The sequence below is a fragment of the Cordyceps fumosorosea genome, assembly GCF_001636725.1.
Source record: "Cordyceps fumosorosea ARSEF 2679 chromosome Unknown scaffold_2, whole genome shotgun sequence".
Lineage (NCBI taxonomy): Eukaryota > Fungi > Ascomycota > Sordariomycetes > Hypocreales > Cordycipitaceae > Cordyceps > Cordyceps fumosorosea.
Window position 1 is genome coordinate 198575 of NW_017387302.1, and position 24224 is coordinate 222798.

Here is a 24224-nt window from a genome sequence, read left to right on the forward strand (position 1 = left end):
TGATGCCGAAAAACGAGCGCGACGTCGTAGCTGCTGAAAGTGGATGGCCGTGTGCCCCCTCTTAGCAACGCTTTGCTTTTATAACGCTAGTAGCCGCTAATAAGCTAGCTGCAGCGTGTGCCGTTGCCTTGGAGCATTCATCATCCTGCGGCTGGAGGTGGGGGTGCTGAGTTGATAATTCCCTGTCAAATGACGAGTTTAAAACTCTTGACGCATGTCAGCGATTGGCGCACCCATTTTGATGTCGGATATTCTGTTACAATGCTATTTCTGGCTAGGTAGTGCGACTCACCACCTGTAGATAAGTACCTACGCACCTATGTACATACATACATATGTATACATACCTGAGTACCTATATGCTTACTTGTGCTACAGAACAATGGCTGTAGACGAACTCAGTCGGCGGCGCACTAATGTAAGAAGTAAACATTGGATGTATGGATGACAGAGATAGAGAGAACTCTTGCCTACCTAAATACTATTGGTTGAGCTCTGTTTCTAGGTAAGAGACGCGCTCGCCTCTCTGGAAAATGAATAAGGCCTCATCTTTGCCGCCAAAGCTGGGGAGAGGTATTTGGACGACCTTGATCCAGTGCGGCTGCTCTTTCTCCATATATTCGGCCATTGTCAAGCCTTTGAACCCAGTATATCCATTTTGATTCTGGGTGCCGACCACAGCTATGGTATCACCGTCGTATGCGTTGACTAGGTTTCTAGTAAAGGCGCCTTGTACGCCACCACTGATACTGCCTCCAACGACGGGGTAGACAAGGAGCAGGACCATCTGCTTGCCATTTTCGTGCCGCTTGAGCCAATTGACACCTTCTGATACCGCTGTGTCGTCAACCCAGGATACCCGCCAAATACTTTGCAGGTTGTCCACCGGGTGACATTTCAGGCCGTATGCTCTCAACATGTAACTCCAGTACCCGTTTCCGGAGCCAATGTCAGCAATGTTGCGGCCATCTGCCAAGATTTTGAGCGTCTGTAAAGCCTCATGAGAAGGTGTCGCGCAGCCGAAATGATGCATAAAAATCGGTAGCACATGATGACTGGTAGCTACCCTTTCAGAAGAGGCACACGGACCGCACCACTGCAATGAGCGGCATGACCATTCCCAGAACTGGAAATACGGGTTGTAAATTGACGAGGACTTTAATTTCGGAATTCTCAGCTTCGATTCCAGAGCCTGGTGTATGAATCTTTTGTCGGCGAGATAGGTGGCGCACTCGGCTCGAACCGAGTCCTTCTTGGCGTTGGTCTTGAAGTTTTTCAGAGCGGAGAGCGTTGCTGTCTTGGGATCGAAAATTGATGTATACGCGGCTGTATCCGCTCGCGACGGTGCATCTCTCTTTGCACAGTGGGTGATTAGCAATTGACGCTCGTTCTGCGCGCGCGGCGCCATGGGGGACTTACTCGCGTCCCATCTATGTTTTTATACCAATCGTGCAGCCCATTGACATCCCCAAGCTGTAATATGTGCTGTACTTGAGCAAGACTGACGCTGGCAGTGGCATGGTATATGTAGCCGTCATTCTCCGGGAGCTTAAACAACACCCTGCTGGCACCGAGAAGGTCATCTTCCTTTAGAAGCTCGCCGATTCTGGCCTGTAGGCTATCATCACCGGCCACAGTGGAGGGCTCGAATTCTGCAGAGCCGACACAGTATTTCTTGAATTCAAGTGCCATTTTGAGTCGGGCTGTGTCACACGTGGTGAGACGAGTCTTTTAACGAAGGCAGTCTGTTGTGCCGTTTCGAGAGGTTGCTTTTCGTTTGGGTCGGTGGGTCGCCCACTGCCTCTGACGGACACCTATGTACAACATACTACCTTATTAGTACCTCCTTACTACTAGGCAGTTACTGGTTACCCACGTACAGTACATACATAAGGTATGTGTGTACATACCTCATATGTATGTATGTATGTACGTCCATTCGTAAATTCGCATCTACCTACTAACTAGACAGGTAGTCATGAAGGTAGTCGACGTCCCCTAGGTACTCTGTATTGAAGCGTGAGGGGAAGACTCATGTGTCCTCTATCCCAGTCGTTTACTGCACGCTTTAGGTGGGTTGTTACCTGTATGTTGCTTTATATGGGCCAAGTGTTCTAAAGCCGATATTGTTCGGCTCGCCGCCACATCGTCAGATCTAGAAGCAGGTGGAAACTAAACAGTTTGTCACACTGAATAACTGACAGCCGAATAACAGATGATTGAGGATTGCTGATTGCACACATGAATCACGCCCAAACCGCCTAGCCTACCCAAAGTAAGGGGGTTGCAGACGCTCGGGGTGGAATTGTACCAGTGCAGGGCATGGAGGGTTCCTTATCCCTCTGCATAAGGGGAGGATGGGAATGTAAGAAGCCATGGGAGACTGATAATTGGAAGGTCCAAGCAAATGACTACCTGCTGATAGCGATGCGGTCGTTTGGTACCTGCGAGAGCGGACTCAAGATGTTAGCAGGTACCTTGCGTAGTAGGGAGCTTAGCGAGTTTATCTAGAATGGAGGTTGGCGGAGCTCCAGGCGTGACCCACAAGCGGCCCCCGAGAACTCCAAGGCTGACCCTCGGGATAATGGAGCAGCTCTCATCACTCGTCCGACAGCACTCCTCACGAAACTACGACCTGCCGTCCCTTCACTTCTCACTCCGAACATTCTCTCCACTACCACCAGGAAAGGTTTCTTTCGTCTTTCTTTGCTTTGCATCGTACCGGCGCTGCGCAACACTGGGAGACTGCGTGCATTCGAATGATCTCGACATAATTACTGCGCCTACACATCTGGTATGCTTTGTCGCCAGCATTGGCCGCCTTCTGTCGTGCTAAAGGACTCCTAGTCTTCGGCACAATTGCGCCGCGATAAGCAAATACGACCAGCACGACAATGTGCTGCCGATGCGCATGCGAATAAACTTACACCGTGCCCGTACAACCGAATACCGTGACTAGACATCAGCCATTCTTCACTATCTTTGTGGTGTGGATAACGAAAGCCGGGAATAATTCGTTAAAACGTCATCACTCACGGAGATGGATCTGAAAAACGACATCCAAAAGACCGACACAACAAACCAAGTATCAATGGATATTCTGGAGGGAACGAGCAATGGTGGCGGTGGACGGACGTCCACTATCGACATGCCCCCAAAACACGAGTCCTCCACCGAGGACACGTCGACAGCAGTATCTGGAGCCAGAACCGGTGCGGCCCAAGGCATAATCAAAGGCGCAGAAGGGACATTATTGGGCACTGAAGCGAATCGTGAACATGTCAAAGCTCCCGACTGTACCCTCGACTCTACAACTGCGAGTCACCCAACGAGCAAGGAGCCCAGTGACACAGTGGAACACCATGAAACACAAGATAAGGGCCAAAAAACAGACTCGAACCAACGCGCAGCGTCTGAGGAAGATTCGGCTGCAACCGCAGAAACACTGTCAGAGACTGGGCGTTCGCAGGCAAGTGGTAGACCAGAATCACTTCTAGTGTCGCCTCTTACCCATCCGAATGGTGTAAATATGTTTCCATCACTCTCGGCGACGGAACAAGAACAAATGTCATGGGAAGCCTTCACCCAGGCGGAGGACTCAATTGTTGCTGAAGACGCATCGCAGGACTTCCGAGACGATGCGTCAGACGGAGGATACGCAAGCGAAGGGTTCAGCTCTGGCAGTACTTCTGCAGAATCGTCCGTCCGGGATTACATGTATGAAAATGGTCGCCGCTACCATCGCTTCCGCGAGGGAGCCTACAACTTCCCCAATGATGACGTGGAACAGGAAAGAGAAGATATGAAGCATGCCATGGTAAAGCTTCTCTGTGGCCAGAAGCTGTTCTTTGCCCCGATTGGAGATAACCCACAGCAGATTTTGGATATTGGCACTGGAACCGGAATTTGGGTCATTGAAAGTGAGTCCCCTAGGTTCCCGGCTAAAATGCAACAAACAGAAGCTGACATCGATTGGCTTGCTCGTTCAGTGGGCGATCAATTTCCAAGTGCCAGCGTTCTTGGAATAGATCTTTCCCCAATCCAGCCTGATTGGCTACCGCCCAACGTTAGATTTATTGTCGATGATGCCGAGTCTCCTTGGCTTTACCCTCGGAATCACTTCGACTACATTCACTCCCGACACACGGTCATGGCTTTGAAGGACTGGATGCGACTCTTCCGTCGAGCATTGGAGTAAGTGTTTTGCCACTTCTTTATAGAATCACTATACTAAAACACCTCTTCAAGGCATCTCAAACCTGGAGGCTGGATAGAATTGCAAGAAATTCACCATTCACCCCGAAGTGCCAATGCTGAGCAAGACTTGCCGGAAACCCACCAAGTCGCGCAATTCTGGTCTCACGTTAGTGCTGGGCTGGGAAAGCTTGGCGTGGATCTCAACATTTCTTCAGGCGGCCAGCTGACCAAGATGCTGCAAGAAGCAGGCTACGTGAATGTGACGGAGCGCGTTTTCCACGTGCCAATCGGTACGTGGCCAAAAAACAAGGTCCTTAAGACGGTCGGACTGTATTGGCGCACAATTCTTCTAGATGGCTTGCAAGCAATCGCTCTTGGACCAATGATGCGCGGATTGAACTGGAATCGTGAAGAGGTAGAGGTTTTTCTGGCCGGTGTTAGGACAGCCTACCACGACAACGCCGCACTCATGTACATGCCTCTTCACATCATATATGCACAGAAGCCAGATAATATGGGATGAAGGCTAAGGGAAGTACTCGAGAGGCACAAGGGGCCGTCGCACTGCGTCAAGGCTGTTGAATAGAATTGCCGACTATAAAAACAATGCTGTATTTCTTTTATCAGGGCGTTGAAAATCGGTGTTTATGGAGGCTCGGACACTGGTTTGGGAGCATTTATGATGGGGGATGATTGACTTGTCGCATTGCGTACGGGGTAATCAGCAGGGAATCCGCGGATACCATGTTCGTTACGTACTGAGTCTTGCTTGGATTTTGATTTCTATTATTGTTCTATTTTTTTCCTGCCGCCGTTGTTTGTCTGTACTTTTAGCAGCGTCGATATAAACTTGATCTCAGTTCCTGTCTTGGAGTGTCTTGGATTGCGGTGGCTGTCTTGGAAGACGTCTAATCTCCTTGGGCTATCAGGCGATATGGGTTAACGAAGATTGCACGTAGAAATGATGGGTGGGTGGTTATTGAGGTAGCTACCGAGATTGTTGTCCGGTTATTGGCTTTCCAGTATATCCAACCCTGAGTTTCGGAGGCAGGGGAAGTTGGCGGCGTGCGTCTCATCAGCGGGGAGGTATAAGTTACATAGCAAACACGGAGTATAGAGAAGGTATCTTCTGGGGACACCACGACGGGGCTAGTCGGCACTGATACCAATTTTACAGCGCCAAATGCGCGGAATTTACAGAGCCCAGGCAGAGAAATCGTCTGGTTCGCGGCTGAGAAGGCACAGGGTGACTAGGGCGAGGAAAAGAAAAGAAAGGACAAAGCAAGACATGACTATACCGGATTATGGTATTATACATGAGGGTAACCTGCAGGACACTGGACGAGCCAATCATGAAAGACCAGACACATGGTCCAATGGCGAAAGTGTCCACGCCATTGGGACAGAAACTGCCGGGGCGCCGCCCTTGCATGCAAGCCAACGCGCGGGGGGGCTGGAAGTGTGGGAGCCTGACTGTCTGACTGACCTGTCATAATTGGTCCATGTGGCCTTTCCAGATTCCAAGTTGCGCGGAGCCGGGCTGGTCCGGCCATTGCTGAGACCCTACATACGCCCGGCCGAGCCTGAACTGCCGCCAGGCGAGGCTGGCTGGTTTGGTGTGGTGGTGAAGTGACAATGGCCCAGCCAGCCGGCCTTGCTGCGCATGAATGCCACGCACGGGATGGGATGGGGTCTTGCTTGTCCGCAGCACGGTGAAGAAGCCGGCAGGATGTTGGCTGCACCGCCCAGCGTTGCAGTGCATTGGAGCGGTGGGGGTAATTTGTTGTCATTTGCTATTATAATTAGTTAGGGGCCGCCATGTGGGAGGAAGGCTTCTCTGTGAGCTTGCGCGCGACACAAAAGGCAGCCAAGAAGGAGCAAGGCCACGCCTCTTTAGTGGCTCTTGCAGACACGTCTCCTCACGAAAACTGGATATATATTTGCGCCAGCGGGGACGATTAACCCGACTAAAACAATCCGTACCTAGATAGGTACTATACCTACCTTATGTTTGTAGTTGCCGAGTTACCTTGACTAGTTAGCACCAGCGGCACTACACATAGTACTATGTACTAAACTAGTTACTGCTGCCACTCGTTAGCCAGAGCACAGGGAGGCAAGTTAGGTTAGTTGATGATTCAATAGTACCGCTACATACCCTCCACCGCCGAGCTGTCCCGCCGCCTCGGGTGAAATAAGCAGTGGCGCCACTTTCAATGGATGCAGCTCCTGAGCGCTTTGTCCTGCAACCTGCCTACCTGCCTACCCAGGAGGTACAGCAACCCCCCCCATCCTGTCCATAGTTATGTAGGCAACTAGTGCCTTGCTACCTCAGCTACCACGTTAACACAATATGACACCAAAGGAGCTGCACCTCTTCTATTTACGCTCTCCATACTCGATCCCGCAGCGGTACGATTCTCTGCCGAATTGTTGCTTTACATCGCCTTGCTCTCGGACCAATACATGCTTCTGGACTGCCATTGAACCTTGCTACACCCCAGCAGAGGGCGCTCCGAGGCCGTTTATGCATCACTTCCCTCCCGTCAAATCGCTTGGCCTTCATCAGCATTTCCGCAAGGTACTGCCAACCGCAAATGTAGGAAATCATCACCTCATACTGCATCAAAACCATCCTCCTACCTTTTTTTTTTTTGGCCCTGTGATTCTTCCCATTTCACCGGGGATGCCGCCGCCGCCGCTCTGCACGACGTCCGAGCTGCCTTACTGATCCAGCTCGGGGTGTACTGCCAATCCCTGGCGTCTCCAAGGAGCACAGCTCGGCACGCATATGCTCAAAGCAGCAATCTACCGATTACTTACTCGGTAGCTATCCAAGTTGGGTTGCTTGCTGAAGAGGATCTTGCGAGTCTCTCCTCTTCACGTCAACATGGACAACCAGGTAGAGACTAGAACTCGAAGCTGCTGAACGATTCTCCTCCTATCGCGACTGCATGGGCTACCGACTCCATGATGCAAGACACTAGACTACGGCTTGCCCGTCCTGCCTGCCACCAGCGTCACCCTTTCTCCTTGAACTCTGTTAATTCTTGCCTGTCATTGTCTCATGCTACCGATGCCCATAACGCCACCCCAATGCAGCTCCAATTCATGTTCCCGATTGCGTTGCTGACCTCTACCAGACTTAGATACTCCCCTCGTTAAAGAAACAGACAAATCTCATCCTTGTACTTGCTGGAAATGGGGAAGTTTAAGTCTTGGATCCAAGGCTCAAGTGCCGTGTCGTCACGGTCGGCCACGACAGAGGAAAAGAAGCTCAATCGGCGATCTTTCTCGGGGATCACAAATCTCAAATCAAAGCGAGAAAACGACAGCCGCGTAGGCGTCAAGGAATCGGACATCGAATCCAATTCGGCAACAGAGACGAAGCCTGACACATCAGTCGATTCTCGTATGATTCATCTTGCAAAAATCATCAGCGAAGAGTCCAATAAACTCGACAGCTTTTGCAAGAGCCAAGGCATTGCGCCACCGTCATTTGACGCAGATGCTCCCGAAGACTTTCCGAAGCTCCCTGCTCATATTCAAAAGAGCCGCCAAGAAATCATTTTTGCTGCTAGCGAGCTCTCAACTTTAGTTCGCGGCCCGCGTGAGAGTGTGAGATGGGGTGTCTGGGGAGTAAGTTGATAGCTTTTGTGTGTCTCACGCGACTTGCACTTACATTGCACAGTTCTTGGATTCGTTGACTCTGCAGATTATCAATCATTATGATATCGGTAGGTATTGCAAGATTTCAACTACGAAGATGCCAGCAGTCTAACGTCAGCGTAGCTACTCTCGTGCCTGCCTCGGGCACCGTCTCCTTTGCCGAACTGCAGTCTAAGACTTCTCTGGACGCGATAAATCTCGCTCGAATCATGCGGCATGCAATGACAAATCATATTTTCTGCGAGCCGACCCCAGGGCTCATTGCGCATACTGCTTTGTCTCGCTGCCTCGCCCAAGATACGGCACTGCAAAACTGGATAGGCTTCAACTCGGAAGACATTTTTCCAGCATCGGCGAACGTGCTAAAGTCTCTTAAAGCGTATCCCGAGGCGACCTCGCTCACCACAACCGGCTTCAATTTCGCCTTTGACACCATCGACAAGGAACCCATGTTTGTGACATTCGGAAAGAACCCAAAGGCCGCGAAAAGAATGGGCGCCGCTATGGCTAGCCTCACCGGGGGCGAAGGTTACGAAGTCAAGTATTTTGTCGACAATTATGATCTCTCGGAAATCGACAAAAGCAACGGAACATTCGTTGATGTTGGTGGTAGCCATGGCTTTGTTAGCGTGGATCTGGCAAAGAAGTGGAAGAACATCAAGTTCATCGTCCAGGATTTACCGAAAACCGTTGACAGCGCCCCAAGTCCCATCGCCGAGGACGAGTCTGTCGCAAGCAGAATAACGATGCAAGCTCACGATTTCTTTACCGAACAACCCGTCAAAGGAGCGGACGGTGAGTCATCCATGCACCTGTCAGTAAGCTGTCCGAATTGGCTGACGCATTTGAATGAAAGTGTACTTTTTCCGCTGGATCATCCATAATTACTCAACGCCATATGCGATTAGCATTCTCAGAAACCTGATACCATCTTTGAAGCCTGGAGCGCGAATTGTGATCAATGATCATTGCTTGCGACTGCCTGGCACGGAGAATCCTTGGGATGAGAAGCTGATTAGGGGCATGGACATGATCATGCTCACTCTGTTGAATGCCCAGGAGCGTGACGAGGATGAGTTCAAGGCACTATTTGCTGCTGCGGATCCGCGTTTTAAATTCCGGGTGAGCCTAGTAGCGTGCAGTAATTACTCAAACTCAGACTAACTTGCGGCAGGGTGTTACAAGAGTAGAAGGCTGTCGCATGAGTGTGGTCGAGGCTGTATGGGATCCAGAACAGGAACCTGTAGCCTTGAACAACCCTACCGACTAGAGGATGGGCTGAAATTTACTAGTAAATATGCAAATATAGCGATAATACTCAAGTCAAGTAGTATGTGAACTCAAGGTAGCCCTCATGGAGTGGAAAGTTCAAATCGAAACTATTATTCAAGTTTGGGGGTCTGCATCTGATACATTATATGAATTTAAATACGGTTAAGGTATGTATCAGTTGATCACAAGCGTGATTGGTTTAGTGGTAAAATTCTCCGTTGCCATCAGCAACGTCGGGGAGCCCTGGGTTCGATTCCCAGATCACGCATTTTTGCTCCGCCCATAATTTTTGCTGTTGCCCGACCTTTGTCTTTGTGCTTCACCATTGTAGTTGGATTTCTTTTTAGACGAAAATGTTACTCGAAAGTAGAGTTGATTGATTCATCGTGCACTATCTATTTCCCTATGGCTTTTGGGCTCGCAACCCGAACTTGCCAGTCTGGACCACCAACCTGGACAACTCGAGAACGGTCAAATCGCTCATGATTTCAAAAACAGAGACGTCCACTCCGCAATTCCCGGACACCCAGTTCCGAACACCTACGGCGACCAGGGAGTCGACCCCGTACGCGCTTGGGGTCCGGGATGGGTCGATCTCCTCTGCGGCCATGTTCATCGACTTGGCCAGCATGCTCGACAGGCCACCGCAGACAATGCTGGCGGCAGCCTCGGCATCCCCGCAACTCATCAGCTCAGCCTTGATGCCCAGAGAGGGCGTGGCTGCAGGAGCGTCCAGGTTTGGCTCCGGAACGTCGACGATGTTCAGGTACGAGTACATGGCCGTGCGCGACCAGTACGGGTCTGCGGGCTGGTTCTGCAGCATCAACCCGCCGGTGCCGACGCCGAGAACGATTTGCGACGGCAGTGGCACGCCTTGGAATGTCTCCCCGGTGATGGCGTGCTTGATCACGGTAAGGAAGTCGGCATGTCGAATGCCGTAAAACCCGCTCGCCCGCAGGATGTCAAGCAGGGCCTCGTCCTCTGCCAGCATGCCCGCGCCGAGAATGGGGCCTAGGTCGAGAGACGTGGCTCTCTTGCCGCGAATACGCAAGTTCCCGGCCAGGGCGTCTAGGAAGGCGTTGCCGGCCGAGTAGTTTGCCTGTCCGCGCGTGCCGATGACACCCGCAGAGCTTGCCAGAAACACGTAGAAGGGGTCGTCGGCGACTGCATCCACTGCTTTGACGAGGTTGTCTGCCCCCAAAGCCTTTGGCTTGAACCCGGCATTCCAGTTTTCATATGTCATGTTGTCGAAGACGGCATCCTTGATCACAGCTGCGCAGTGGAACACGCCAGCAATTGGCGGCATGGTTGCAGAAACAGTGGCTTTGAGAAGATGCTCAAGAGCCGCCTGGTCGCATATGTCAATGGAAAACGCCTTGGCCGTCACCCCTTGTTCAGAAAGCCACTGCAAGAACTCTGTCGATGTCGAGGATGATGCTCCGGATCTGCTAAGAAAGGCGATATTCTTTGCCCCGTTAGCGGTGAGCAGCTCAGCAATACTTCTTCCAAGTCCTCCTAACCCTCCAACTAAGACATATGTTGCGTCGTCGTGTATGAAACCGCTCAGAGACATTGAAGATTTTTGTTGAAGAATTTGAACTGGGCTTGCACATTCTTGAGCCATTTCCGCAGTCACACACACAGACCCGATGTGAGGAGATTCATCGACGGCTTCCAGTGCGTCTGGCAGTTGAGATATATCGAACTGCTGCTGGAGAGTGAAGTCCGACATCCACTCCAAGGATGTACTTGCGGCGAAGTCATTTAGCGCACCAATCATCTCTGTCGCATGATCCAAATCCGCGAGGAGCAAAGTGGCTAGATCAAAGCCAACCATGGTCACCGGCATTCCAGGCGCATTAACAGGAGAGGAGTCCTCCGAAGAGTTAATGAAGTGAACAACTGTCCCGCCTGATTCTGTTAGCAATGTTCGAGATGTGTGTACACTTGTTGAACTTACATTGACGAACGCATGCAACCGAGAGCTGGGTATCCATGTGCGTAGGGTTATAGACGAGGTCAACTCCCCGACCTCTGGTGAGAAGCCTGACAAGAGAGGGATAGCTGTCATGGTTACCATCGAGGATATGATCATGCCTAATGCCGCGCTTTTGCAAGATATCTCTTTGCCTGTCGGGTTGTGGGCCCCTGACTGTGGCCAAGACAACGGCTCCAGACATGAGGGCGAGTTCGCTGGCGGCCAGACCGAAGCCACTTGCGCCAGCATGGATCAAAATGCTCTTTCCTTTCCGAATTTTGCCAATGTCGAAGAGCGCATAGTATGCAGAGAGGAAATGGCTAGGCACGAACCCAGGCTTGTGAGGCATGACCAGCGCCGCGTCAACTCGGACTGTGGTCCGCAAACCGTTGCCTCCCGGAACCAAAGCCATCACTTTGTCGCCTATTGTGTAATCTTCTATGTCCTTCCCTGTAGCAGAGACGTAGCCAGCAACATCATAGCTTTGCCATTTGCGAGCCTCTTGACCCGTGGCACCAGGGTTCCCATCCACCAAGATGGCGGACTCGAATGAAATAGCAATGTCTTGGGGGCCTAATTCACCCATGTCAACCTCTCTGAAACAAAAGGGCGAGTCTAGTTCTGGTGGTGAGTCCTGCTGGTGGAGAGATGACTCGAGTACAATTTGACGGCCGGCCTCACTTTCCGTAGTCCGAAAGCTCCCTTCCACGATGCTATTGAGTCTATCGCCCTTCTCGATAAAGTTGTTTAAAGTGCTCAAGGTTTCTAATCTTGGGATGAATAAGGCACCGCCGCTCTCTGCAAAGTCCACCTCACAAGCCCCGGCGCTGAGAGTAGGGTCTGTCATGCTGCGGCAGACGGTGACAAGCATGTCCAGAGTTTTCGGCGCAGACAACGAAGATTCTTGGCTTAAGTTGAATGTAGCAAATTTCTTTTGCAGGTCCTCAGACATGAGGGTTCTCAGAAGACCAATAATCGGCGAGGCGCGGGGGGCAGTTGGTATCATGCCAGCTCCCCTAGTAATCCAAACAATTGTCTTGACGGTGCGCTGTAGAAGGTGGAAGGCATTGAAATCTGCCTCACTCCAATTGAAAATGCATCCCTCCGTGGCTTTTTCTGAAAAAACATCGACAAGGGAAATATAGAGCGCTTCGGCCTGAAATGAACCACGGCGTGCTGCATCTGATAGCTGTTGAGCAGAGAGAGTGGTCGCTGGAAAGTTTACGGCAGCATACTCGCCAAATTGTGCCTCGAAAATAGATGCCTCTTCAGTGATGGTAGAAGGAAAGAGAAGAACAACACTCTGTGGCAAGTGTAGCCCTTGACCGCGAGTAGAGATTCTGCGCAGAATTGGTCCTGAGCTTTCATCCATCTCCAGAGCACATGGCGTCCCAGTGCGCCGACGCCACTCAGTTTGCAGATCACACCGGCTCCAACCAAGGTCAAACTTGGAGGTGGTATTGTTGCCGCTTGGCGTTTCAATTCCGCTACCAACTGCAATCGATTGGAGCATTATGCCGTCGGGCTTTAAGAAGCGTTCAGCTTCGTTGAGCTCGTCCTCGGCGCACCCATTGAACAGTATGAGATCGTATTTGGACTGAACGAGAGCCATGTCTGGAATCTGCTCCAGATATCTGCTGTATGGAGCTGTATTGACATCATTGAAGTCCAGGCTGGACTGCTTTTGATCGATGAAAGAGTACCTCCCAAGACGTATCGGCTGGTCTGCATTCTCCGAAGCCGCCAGCAAGGCACACTGCGCAAGTGACAGTTCGCCTCCAATTTGGAGGATAGAAAGCCTGGGGTTCTTGTGGCAGAGCAACGAAATCGCATGCCTCAAAGACTTGAACTGTGCGGTGTCGCAGTGCTCCCGCCACACTATCTCGGTGGCTAAATTTCGATAGTTTGGGAGGAAGGAAGACTGACGAGACGTGGCAAAGAGATTTCCACTAAAGCGAAGCCCCTTTATGATGATTTGATCCAGTGGTCTATCCGTGCAACACATTGAGATCTGCGCTACGGCCTCGTTGCGCTGCTGTTGTTTGGCAACGGCGTGGCCGACAAACTCTTGGCTGGTGTTCATATCCAGCTTATCGGAGACAAATATACTCTGAACCGAGCAAGGGATTTTGGGTACCGGGTCTAGAGCAAATAGCGTCTGGAACATTGAATCCAGGGTTGCAGGATGAAGCAGGTGTGGGTGCTCGAAGTTGGCTGGCATCTTCGATCTGGTGTCTGGGACGCGAATCCTGCTGATGCAACGGTCAGACCCTTTCTTGACCTCGAGAATGTTTCGAAAGGTTGGGCCGTAGGAGATGCCAGCGCTATCCAAGTGCTCGTACATTTGTCTCGGGTTGACTGATGCGGTGCACGCCTCGCTCACTTGGCCGTGTTGGTTGTGGAAAGCGGCAAGGAGCGCCTCCCTATCCTGCGATTGACAGCAAAAGTGCAGATTTCCCGTCGCATGCCGCTCCCATTCTTTCTCCAAGGCCTTGGTATAAATGGAAAATGTAAAATGGCCATTTGGGAGACGCTGATTCCCTGCGTCGGTTTCTGCTCTCATATTCAGCGCCATCTCAACGCCGTGCGCAGTGTCTGGCACAACAATCGCTTTCTCGAAGCACATGTCACGAATCTCGTAGCCTATGAGATGTTCAAAGCCCCGTTTCAGTTGCCGGGCTCCCTCGAGGACCATAGAGATCATGCCGGCGGCGGGGTAGATGACCGTCTTCTGAAGCTGATGATCTTGGATCCAAGGGTTTTCAGAAATTCTGAGAAACCCGCGCCACCGAGGCTCAAAAGAGACGGAATCTGCAGTAGGTGCTCCAATGAGGTCTAAGCGGCCATATTCTCGAAATCTGTTGGCTAGACTGAGATGGGACTCATGCCAGTAGGACTTGGTGTGGTTCCAGGGATATGACGGTAGATTTGTTAGGCATCTGGGCCGGCCCTGTCCAAATCGGCGAGATATAGCGCTCTTGATATTGACCTCATGGCCAGCTGACCATAAACCGCCGGCAACATTGAGGATCGAGGCCACGCCGGGACGACGCTTGTCTAGTGCGCTGAGAATCTGCTCGGGCTTGACACGTATTCCAAGAGTATTCAGAACTAGAGTTCGTAGAACAGCCGATGGTCCCATCTCAATGAATGTAGACGGCTGTTGGTCCTCTGGAAGAGCCATCAGTGACTCTATGGCCGAGGAAAACTGCACCGTAGACACCATGTTCCTGCCCCAATAGCCAGCATCGAGGCTGGAACCCTGTATCTCACAGCCAGACACGGACGAAAACATCCGCACGGCCTTTCGACTGGGTCTTGGTGAGATGCAGTTGATGTTGTGCACATAATGGTCCTCAACATTCTTCATGTGAGTAGAATGATAGGCCATGTCAACCGGGAGGACGTGCTGGCGAATGTTCTTTGCGGCAAGGTCGCGGGAGGCATGCTCAATCGTCTCACGCCTTCCGGAGAGGGTAATAGAGCTTGGGCTATTGACACACGCTATTTCGAGAGGATCGGAAAATGTGTGGATGTACGAGGTTGCTTGGTCCAAACTCATGAACACTGCAATCATGCCACCCCGAAATCCCGGACGCCTGCTTTGCAATGTCGATGAAGCGAGCCCACGATAATAAGCGACTTCCCATGCCTCTTCACGAGAAAGGGCGCCGGATGCGTAGGCAGCTGCGATCTCACCTGATGAGTGTCCAACAACAAAATCGGGCTCGATCCCCAATGATTGTAGTAAATCCACGATGGCAATCTGGATCACGGTGGTTGCTGGCTGCGAGATGCGAGTGCTGGATATCGCAGAGTCTTGGGTATCCTTGGAAATTTCCTCTATAAGATCAAAAGGAGACCCCAAAATTGTTTTCAAGTACCAGGCCGCAGAATTGATGCTATTCCAGAAGACGGGAAACGGCCTCAGATCCAGGCCCATGCGTGCCCATTGAGCGCCTTGACCGCAGAACAAGAAACAGAGCCGTGGAGATGCCTGCCTGGTAGATCGTATTACCGAGTGCTGTGGCTGGCCCATCTGCTCAGCCAAGTTCGAAATCGAGTCAGACAGAAAGAATGATCTCCATTCAAGACGTGAACGGCGGCATCCCAGCGTGTAGGCGTAGTTTGTCAAGAAGTCGTCGGCGAGATTGTCTGATTCGCGAAGCATCGAGGCATGCTGGGACACCAATCTCTCCATACCGGAGCGCTCATGGGAAGAATAGCAAAAGATCTGCCAATTTTCTTGACCCAGCCCCTGGTGCTTTGAGTGAGAAGATGCATTTTGCAGCGATCCATTTCGCAGTGGCAAGCCGTTGTTGGCTCGGGGACTTGCCGAGGCGTGGTGGGCAACAAGCTGTTTCGTCTGGAGATACTCGGCGGCTCCGTCCAAGATGACCTGAGTGGTGTGGAATTTTAGCCTCAATTTTATGTAGTAGTAACTGATGGAGAAGAATTCGAAGAGTGTCAGTCACTTACGTGTGCGTTTGTGCCGCCAAAGCCAAAGCAGTTGACGCTGACCCGCTTTTTCAAGTTGGAGGGCCAGGCCGTTGCCGCTCGAGAAACCTGATAAAGAAATGCATGTAAGCCTCAGACCAAGATATGCAATGCAAAGGAAATGTCCACCTTGACTTTCCATTCCCTGAAATCTATATCAGGATTTGGCGTCTCAAAATTGACGTGAGGGGGGATCCGCTCTCGCTCCAGCATGAGCACAGCTTTGATCAAACCAGCCACGCCAGCGGCGCCTTCCAGATGTCCTATATTTGGCTTCACAGATCCGACAAATATGGGATTATCTGTAGTACGAGATGCTCCGAGTGTTTCCGAGATGGCCTTTAGCTCGCGCCAGTCGCCTGCCTGTGTGCCTGTTCCGTGGCACTCGACGTAAGCAGTATCGGAGAAGGAAAGCCCAGCAGCGGAGTAGACAGACCTGATGTTGGCCACCTGTGCTTCTTTACTCGGAAGAGTGATACCTGCAAAGTAGTTGGTATATGTAAAGATATTTAATTGCATGCGACCTGCACTCACCAGGAGTTCGCCCGTCTTGATTCACGTGTGTGCCGCGAATGACAGCTCGAATAGTGTCATTGTCCCTGATAGCATCCGAAAGACGCTTCAAGATGACAACGCCGACGCCTTCGCCGCGTCCGTAGCCATTTGCCCGAGCGTCAAAGGTAAAGCACTTGCCGTCTGGGCTTAGAAAGCTGAGTGCTGTCATTGGCATAATCGTGTTCGGTGTCAGAATCAGACCAGCACCAGCAGCGATCGCCTAGGGAAGTCAGCATTTATAACAGAGATAAACCCGAAAGCAAACAAAAAAAAGTGAAAAGGAAAAGAAATTCATACTAGAGATGATTCACCAGAACGCAAGCTTTGCGCAGCCAAGTGAACAGACACGAGACTTCCGCTACAGCCCGTGTCGATGGTCATGCTTGGACCATGAAGGTTGAAATAATAAGAAATGCGGTTTGCCATGATGGCAATGCCGTTGCCGGTAGCTGCATACTGAGGTTGCCAATCTGGATCACGCAAGCAGATTTGCTCATAATCTAGGTGGTCGAATTAGGACTTGATCTTGAAAACCTTCGTTGGAGGAGGACTCGTACCTTTGACGAACGACCCGACATAAACGGAGGTGTCGGTACCGTCAATATCTTCTGTTGTGCAGCCAGCTAAAGAAAAATAATCAGGAAAAAGTATCCCAGCAAAGGTGGAGGGAGTATGAGCTGCATACCATTTTCAAGAGCTTCGTAGCATACTTCTAGAAGCAAGCGTTGTTGCGGGTCAATCGCCTTTGCATCGGCGGCCGCGATGGAGAAGAACTGGCAGCTTGGATTAGTCGTGGGGACACACTGATAATGGTAAATTGTCTACTTGCCGAAGCATCGAATTCTGCAACATTTCCTTTGAGGAAATGAGCTCCCTTAAAAGAAATCTGGTAGTGAGTTAGCCCTGTCGTTTGGGAGGCTGCTTCTTACGATGAGGGGAACTTACAGATCCTTGGCGCTCACCACCAGGGTGATGATAGCCATTGATGTTCAGTCTGTCCTTTGGAATCTCTGACCACTGAGATTCTCCATGCTCTAATATCTTCCATAGAGACTGTGGAGATGAGGCGTCACCAGGAAACCGAAGTCCCAGCCCTATTACAGCAATGTCATCCATGATGAAGACGGACACGCCACGATGTTGAGTAAAGAACAGGGCAAATATGAGAAAGCGAAAGTGCTGAAGGGAAAAGAAGAGGGTTTAAGAATGAATATTAGCCAACGTAAAAGGGCTGCCACTTCTTTTTCTTTTCAGGGTCTCGGGCTGCTGGTCCGTTATGCCGTGATTAGGAAGAGCCCCAAGGAGGGAGCGGAGCTCAAGCAAGAGTATCAGCAGAAGCCGGCACGGGGTAGTTGACTGTGCTATCATCAACTTCGACCAAAAGCGAGCACTTAAGATGTGATGCCTGCATAAATTACCGGGTTGGGTGAGCGGACCGATGGAGGCGTCGTGGAAATACCGCCGCGCAGGATGGGGATGTCGCCTGCCGTATCCAAAACTCCGAGCCAAGACAAGGACGAGGCGGATCCGATGCCGACAAGGGTTGGTCCTGAGAAACAATATTAAAAGTGAACAAAGAGGCAATGACTCGATCGAGAGTCGCTGCGGACGGACGGGAAGAGACCATGAATGGATATATCGGCGCTTGCCCGCCGTCTCGGTCATACAGCAAGCATGCCATGTCAACGGATGCGCCTCGAAGAACTGCGTTGAAGAAACCTGTTACTCATTAATTGATTAATTAACACCTGAAAAATACAGAGGTTTACAATCCCGTGGTTACTGGGCGAGTATGTTATCAACGTAGAAAAGCGGAAGGGCCGCGGCTCTTCTCGCAAGATTCCCCAGAGCTGGTTAAGCGGACACACGATGAGGCTAATCTTCAGCATGACCCGGACTTTTAGTGAGGTATAAAGACAACTGAAACTGAGTAGCAAACAAAGCAGATGCCGATATGCTCATTTAGCCGTCTAATCTTGGGAACTTGAAACTCCCCAGTGCGGGCCGGACATCAATCAGTTGGCCACCTACCGGGGCCACATGGCGAGAGATCCCAGAGCGCGCGGGCCCGTGAGCAAGTACGGTGTGCAAGTCGGGGGAGCACAGAATCAGGCTGGGCATGAGTTGTTACTAATTAGAATGGTTCGAAAGTGTGGACAAAGCAGGGCTCTCGGGCTCTCGGGTTCGGGTTAGCTGATGGTGATGCGCTCGCAGGACAACCCGCGCCGTGACTGGGGCCGCAGACGGTGCATGCAGGTTGTAGACAAACAATTCCGAGAACACAAGGCCGTAAAACAACCTCTTTATTAATGGGTATATACATAGATATGGAGTGAATCGATCTTGAGCATTGCAAGTCATGTGGTGGTGTGGAGTGTATTGTTGCCGCGACGTAGGCCGTTTGGTACGAGGGGAGGGTTTCGGTTACACGGTAGCAAGACAAGAAGGACAAGAAAGAAAAGAAAGACAAGAGTCGACCCAAGCAAGACTTGTAAACTTGGATGGAGCTGCGACCGCGAGTCGCTCCGCAAGGTGTATCACGCCGAGCAAACATGATCGAAGCCCATTGTCATCATCATCATCATCATCATCATCATCATCATCTCCTTCATTCTTTTTCCCCTTTTTCTTTTAAAAAATATTTTTGGCTTAATTTCTTTTAGTGTATTGGTTTGTCAACTCCGAAAAGACGTGCGCAAACATGCCGTGACGACCAAGTAGAACAAGAGAGAGCCATACTGGCCGGTACAGACCAAGGCATGGACCAATCGAGAACGCGTACCACACGGGTAGCTGCACATCATCACACATCACACAATCACGCATCACACAAAAACGTGCACGTTCCATCCCAGACATGTCAGCAAGCCGTTCTCTCTGGTACGTACCACTGCCACTGCTTCGTCATCCTGCATTTGCAATCCGTCGCCATCGACCATTCTGTCACACCAGTCACCAGTCCTTCCTCCCACAAGCGATCTCTTCACCTCGCCTTGGCAGCTGTGCCACATGGCATGCCATTTATTAAACGGGCGACGCGACGGGAACATGGTACACGCCACGGGGGCTTGGGCCATCGGCGAAACAGAACGGTGCTTAAGCCATGCTAAAAAACGACAATGTTTGCGAACAGGCACGAGATGCAGTTGATGCTTGTAATCTGTATACACCGGTAAAGGACCTCGAAAACAAGTACGGATTACATCAAGGACCAATGACATGACAACCGCCGGCCCTCCTCGGTCGCATCATGCAACTGACATCCGAAATTCAGGGGATGAGACAGGGATGGCGAGGGCGATACCTGATTGTTCTGAAGAAAATGATATCCATCATCAACCCACTCAACTACTCCGTACTCCGCACACTCCGTCGAGTTCTTCTCATGTTAACTAGCAGAGCAATCATATTCCTTGTCTTGATAAATCATCCCGCATGCACATGCATGTCTTTGACGAACCCCCTACCAACAATAGACAAGCCACAATACAAGTCAATTTAGAAACATCACAAAGATGGACCAAACGTTTGTTCTGTTTCTGCTGGGCAATACCCACCAGTCGCTAACTACTATTATCCTCGGGCTGCTCCCGCATCTTCGCCTCCGGAGTGAGTGCTTGCTGCCTTGATTGGTAGCCCAACTTGCCACACGGAGGCGACACGGGAAACGTAGGTTTTGAAAGGCTAGTATTTGTACCACAGATCAAGACTCAATGGGCAGGCTCGACTAAAAATGCTCCAACAGACGATGGCATGAAGCTGCATGGGGGGCCAATGCGTACTTACTTGACTGCCCTCGGTCGCTCCTTCCCCATCACACAGCATCATCAATGCTCTCCTTTGACAATTTATCTCTGCTATCAAATAAATGTACATACTTCTTCACACCAAGTGATAACCGGCCGACATCTCTCCGGACACCAAGACGAAGCAGCAGCTGGGTCCCCTTCGTGCCATCATGCCAAACGCAATGGATAACAGCTTCCGTCTCTCGTTGACATATCCAAACCCCTCCCTCTGCCAGATGAACAATGCAATAAACGAAAGAAGAGATAGCGATGAGCAACCCTTGACAAAGCCAGAAGAAGAATCAGTTGTTATTGCGAAGCATTCAACGAGCCGGCTTAGCCAGACTGTCCTGGTGACATGGTACGTCGCAAACCCTGAATGTTAAATGGTCGCTTAAGCTAAATATCAGTAAAAAGTCTCCTTTTGGGGCTTCTTTTCTCTAGTCTGGATACTTCGATAGCCTCCACCTCCTTGGTGACTATATCGCGAGAACTGCGTGATTTCGCAAACGCACCTTGGATCGTGCTGGCTTATCTCTTGACATACATGGGTATGTAAAGGCAAATTCGCCGCATACTGAACTCATACATCTAATTGTTCTTTTTGCAGGATTTGCAGTCGTTATATCCAAATTGAGTGACATATACGGCCGAAGAAACATGCTCGTGCTGTCGTGGGTTCTCTTCACAGCATTTTCGATGGGCTGTGCCTCGTCCAAAAGCATGGTAGCACTGTATGTGTACAAGTGCCACTCTGAAATATTCATGATATACTAACTCGACAACAGAATAATTTGTCGCGGGTTCCAAGGCATCGGCGCATCTGGGCTTTACAGCCTGACCCAGATTAGCTTGGTTGAAGTTGGCCCATCTCATAGACCAAGTTTGATCGGCGCAATGGTCGGCGCTACTTTGACTATTGCGTTCGTATTGGGTCCGATTATTGGCGGCGTGGTAGTGCAGTTCTCGGACTGGCGGTGGCTCTTCAACATGAAGTGAGTTTCGGAGATGTCGCTCGCGTGTGAGCCGCCACTAACAACCACCAGCATCCCTTTCGGATTGGTGGCAATGCTTGCCATTACCAGTTTCTGGCCGCCTGAAGATGCCGCCAATATGCTTTCTTGGGACGCATTCATCAAAATTGACTTCGTCGGCAGCATTACACTGCTGGCTGGCTCCGGCCTCTTGGTGTTTGCCGTTCAGCAGGCTGGATCGCAGATATACACTTGGAACAGCCCGGAGATTATAGTCACCCTCATAATGTCCATAATATGTTGGATATTATTTATTATGTGGCAAATTCTCCTCGAGAAGAAAATGTATCGTGGAATCGAGCCAATATTCCCAATACGGCTTATGCAGCGACGAGTGTATTCCGCTGGACTACTGTGAGTAAGCCGGCCCGGCGGGATAGTCCCATGCACGTACTAACAAAAGAGCGCCGACAGTGTCACCGTTCTGACCGGATTTCCCTACATCTCTCTAGTAATTACAATTCCCGAGAGATCTCAAATCGTTGAGCGCCAGTCGGCCTTGATGGCTAGCGTTCACATATTGCCGTTGCTTGGGGCATGTGCCACGGGCTCCTTCTTGGGCGGGGCAATCTCGAGCAAGAGAAACAATACTTCTTATACTCTGATTGCAGCGGCATGCATTCAGCTTCTTGGGATAACGCTCATGGCAATCATTGAGTCCAATATTCAGGCAACCCAGTACGTGTTCCAGGTTGTATTCGGACTGGGAGTCGGGCTGTGTTTCTCAGCTGCGACTATCATGACAAACCTGATAGCTCCCGAGCAAAAGACAAGGGCAGCTGCTCAAGGGGCTGTGGCACAGGCTAGGGTACTCGGTGGTGCCATTGGATTGTCGGTTTGTACCGTTGTGTTCAATGCCCACGTAAATGGATCGTTGAAGTCAGAGCTGTCGTCGGAGCAACTTGCGCAAATACACAGGTCACCAGTCGCAGCACTACAGTTTCCTACCGAGAAACAGGATATTGTGAAGCATGTATATTCTGGCGCATTTACAGAAGATATGAGGCTCATGGTAGTCATATGCGCAGTCATGGTGGTGGTCTCGCTGTTCACTCTGGAGAGGCATCCGCCCTCACTGGAGATTTTAACATCATTACCGAAAGAAAAGATGGGGCCCAGTAGGAACAGCGATTCCTCGACAGAGCTCTATGAGTTCGCTAGGCACAGACCCATTGTTTAGGTCGATGAGGTGCGGTTCAAAGGCAGCCGGCGCCTGTCGAGAACACCGAAAGTGCTGAGGAAGTTGTGAAAAGATAGAGGGTCTGTCTACTGAAGCAATGCTATGCGCTAGTGGAGTCGTAAAATGACAAAGGCGCAAGTTCAACAAAACATATTTGATCTTCAAATTGATGAATATATTCAGTGATGTTAATAATTTCCATAATGGCTCCTTATTGCGAGATGTTGGGCTTGTAGATGGTGGGTGTAAAGTAGACGCTCATTGCGCCCTCCAGCGTGAGAGATTTGGCGACGCCCTTGAGCGTCTTGTGAGCCTCACACTCCTCATCATAGTACTTCATATCTTCGGCGCTGGCGAATTCAGTCTTGGCGCACAAGGTATAGCCTTGAGCCCGAGGGTCAGCCTCAGGCTTGCCGATGACGACGGATTGCAAGTACGGCTTGCCGTTCTGCGAGGGAGTGATCAGTAAGCATGTCTATCAAGACAAGAACCTCAACTGTTGACCGAATTGGACGAACCTTTTGGTGTGTAGCCTCGAGAATTTTGTACTGCTCAATCAACCTGTCGACATCCTCGGGCTTGGGCAGCTTGAACAGGGTAACTCGGTGGACACGCTCGGCCATTGTGAAGGTACTGTTGGAGATGAGATTTGGGGTTGGAATGGCGAATGGGCTGGCAAGAAAAGAAGTTCCTGGCAATCTTATTTATAGCAGAAAAAGGGGAAACGGAGTCTTAGAGGTATTCGTAGCAGAAATTGGGTTTTCGGAATTGGGATTTGTCGGAGGTAAGTCATGCCTAGTTACTGCTCATGAGAGCGGCTTGAATCGGATGGCACCAAGAGGCACCAAGAGGGGCAGGCGGCTTCGATTCCTTATTCCGACATTTCCGCTTATATATGGATACTTTACCCCGCCATTGCTAGGTCTGGAGAGGAACTGCGGTTCATCAAGTGGCCAATCAAAAATCCCGGGAAGCCAATAAATAAAGAATGCAGGATGGAATTGTTCCATGGGACTTGGCTATGTTGAATGAGAAGCCTGCTTGTAATAGATGGCTGTCTGGGCTTTTCATTGCTACAGGATCCGGGATTGGCGCAGAGAGACAAACCAAGGCGGTGTGCCAAGTGCGGGCATCAATTCACGGCTTGAAGAATTCACCAATGCGAGCAAGGCAGTGATTTTTCCGAGAACCAAAAAGCTGCACCTGGAATGCCATTATTAGTTGAGCGTGAGTCGGAAGGCAAGCGCGTCAGGGGACACGATTTGTGCAGCTGGCAAGGTGGTCCGTGCTTGATCGCCCCCTTGTGGTTCCTTCTCTTCCCATCAGTCTCGGACTTGCATCATCTTCATTCATGTTCACCGCTCGTTAGCAAAACTAGATTATCATTACTCTGACCTCTTCTCCGATTTTACAACCCGAGAACATAGTATTACCACTCGACCGTATCTCGTCATGGCCTGCCCCGGACGGTGCTATTCCCTGCCTTATCGAGACGTCCATCATCACAGAAGCTCACGCCGCGGGACAACCTAGTACCACTGCCCTCTGCATCGGCGATATCATGCGATACGCTTCGAGCACAAAACTGCGCAGCCATTATGTGGCGAATGTGCTGCGCTATTCTTCTACAAGTCCCCCTCGGCGGTCTAGCAGCGCACGGAGGACTCTGTCGCTCGCACAACGAACGAAGACGCTGTCGTACAGCACGCCATGCTGGACCTGACAGCGCTTTGGGCCGAGGTCCGAAGCGGACGACGAGCCGGATCCTCAACCGACAGCGGCTCAGAGACCTCGTCCAGCGAAATAATAGACCTCCGCTATCCACAAGGAATGCACGACGACATTTTCCAAGAAATCCCCTTTCACGATCCAAGCTACGCTGCAATCGATGGAGTATTGATCGAGAGCAATTCAAGCTTGGGCATTCGATTGTGCCGCTTCAAAACCTTTCAAGGTCTCGAAGCTCTTCAGCCCTGCATCTACGACGACGAACAAGTGAACATGTTCAATGCTCTCGCTGAGTGGGAGTCCACCGGCCATCAGATCTATAAAGA

The 24224-nt window shown here is 50.8% G+C and overlaps 5 protein-coding genes across 5 annotated transcripts; 2 read left to right on the top strand and 3 right to left on the bottom strand.

Moving 5' to 3' along the window:
* Positions 1–481: 481 nt before the first annotated feature.
* ISF_01214 (hypothetical protein) lies at positions 482–1692 on the bottom strand (the record flags this gene model as incomplete). The annotated part of the gene is made up of 3 exons (XM_018844821.1): positions 482–988; positions 1244–1354; positions 1420–1692. 3 exons carry the CDS (start codon positions 1690–1692, stop codon positions 482–484), a joined length of 891 nt encoding a protein of 296 aa, XP_018707587.1.
* A 1873-nt stretch (positions 1693–3565) lies between these two features.
* On the top strand, positions 3566–4720 carry ISF_01215 (Methyltransferase type 12; the record flags this gene model as incomplete). Its single annotated transcript, XM_018844822.1, has 4 exons — positions 3566–3920; positions 3990–4194; positions 4249–4487; positions 4551–4720. The coding sequence occupies 4 exons, from the start codon at positions 3566–3568 to the stop codon at positions 4718–4720; spliced, it is 969 nt and encodes a 322-aa protein (XP_018707588.1).
* A 2678-nt stretch (positions 4721–7398) lies between these two features.
* Positions 7399–9136, top strand: ISF_01216 (O-methyltransferase, family 2; the record flags this gene model as incomplete). The annotated part of the gene is made up of 5 exons (XM_018844823.1): positions 7399–7836; positions 7889–7934; positions 7990–8661; positions 8723–8988; positions 9041–9136. The coding sequence occupies 5 exons, from the start codon at positions 7399–7401 to the stop codon at positions 9134–9136; spliced, it is 1518 nt and encodes a 505-aa protein (XP_018707589.1).
* Positions 9137–9541: 405 nt separating this feature from the next.
* ISF_01217 (Beta-ketoacyl synthase) lies at positions 9542–17284 on the bottom strand (the record flags this gene model as incomplete). The annotated part of the gene is made up of 14 exons (XM_018844824.1): positions 9542–10603; positions 10781–11049; positions 11099–14378; positions 14418–14919; positions 15001–15117; positions 15187–15271; positions 15320–15515; positions 15596–15682; positions 15743–16092; positions 16148–16388; positions 16466–16668; positions 16726–16791; positions 16854–16971; positions 17114–17284. The coding sequence occupies 14 exons, from the start codon at positions 17282–17284 to the stop codon at positions 9542–9544; spliced, it is 6747 nt and encodes a 2248-aa protein (XP_018707590.1).
* Positions 17285–22381: 5097 nt separating this feature from the next.
* Positions 22382–22793, bottom strand: ISF_01218 (stress responsive A/B barrel domain protein; the record flags this gene model as incomplete). The annotated part of the gene is made up of 2 exons (XM_018844825.1): positions 22382–22618; positions 22689–22793. The coding sequence occupies 2 exons, from the start codon at positions 22791–22793 to the stop codon at positions 22382–22384; spliced, it is 342 nt and encodes a 113-aa protein (XP_018707591.1).
* Positions 22794–24224: the final 1431 nt, after the last annotated feature.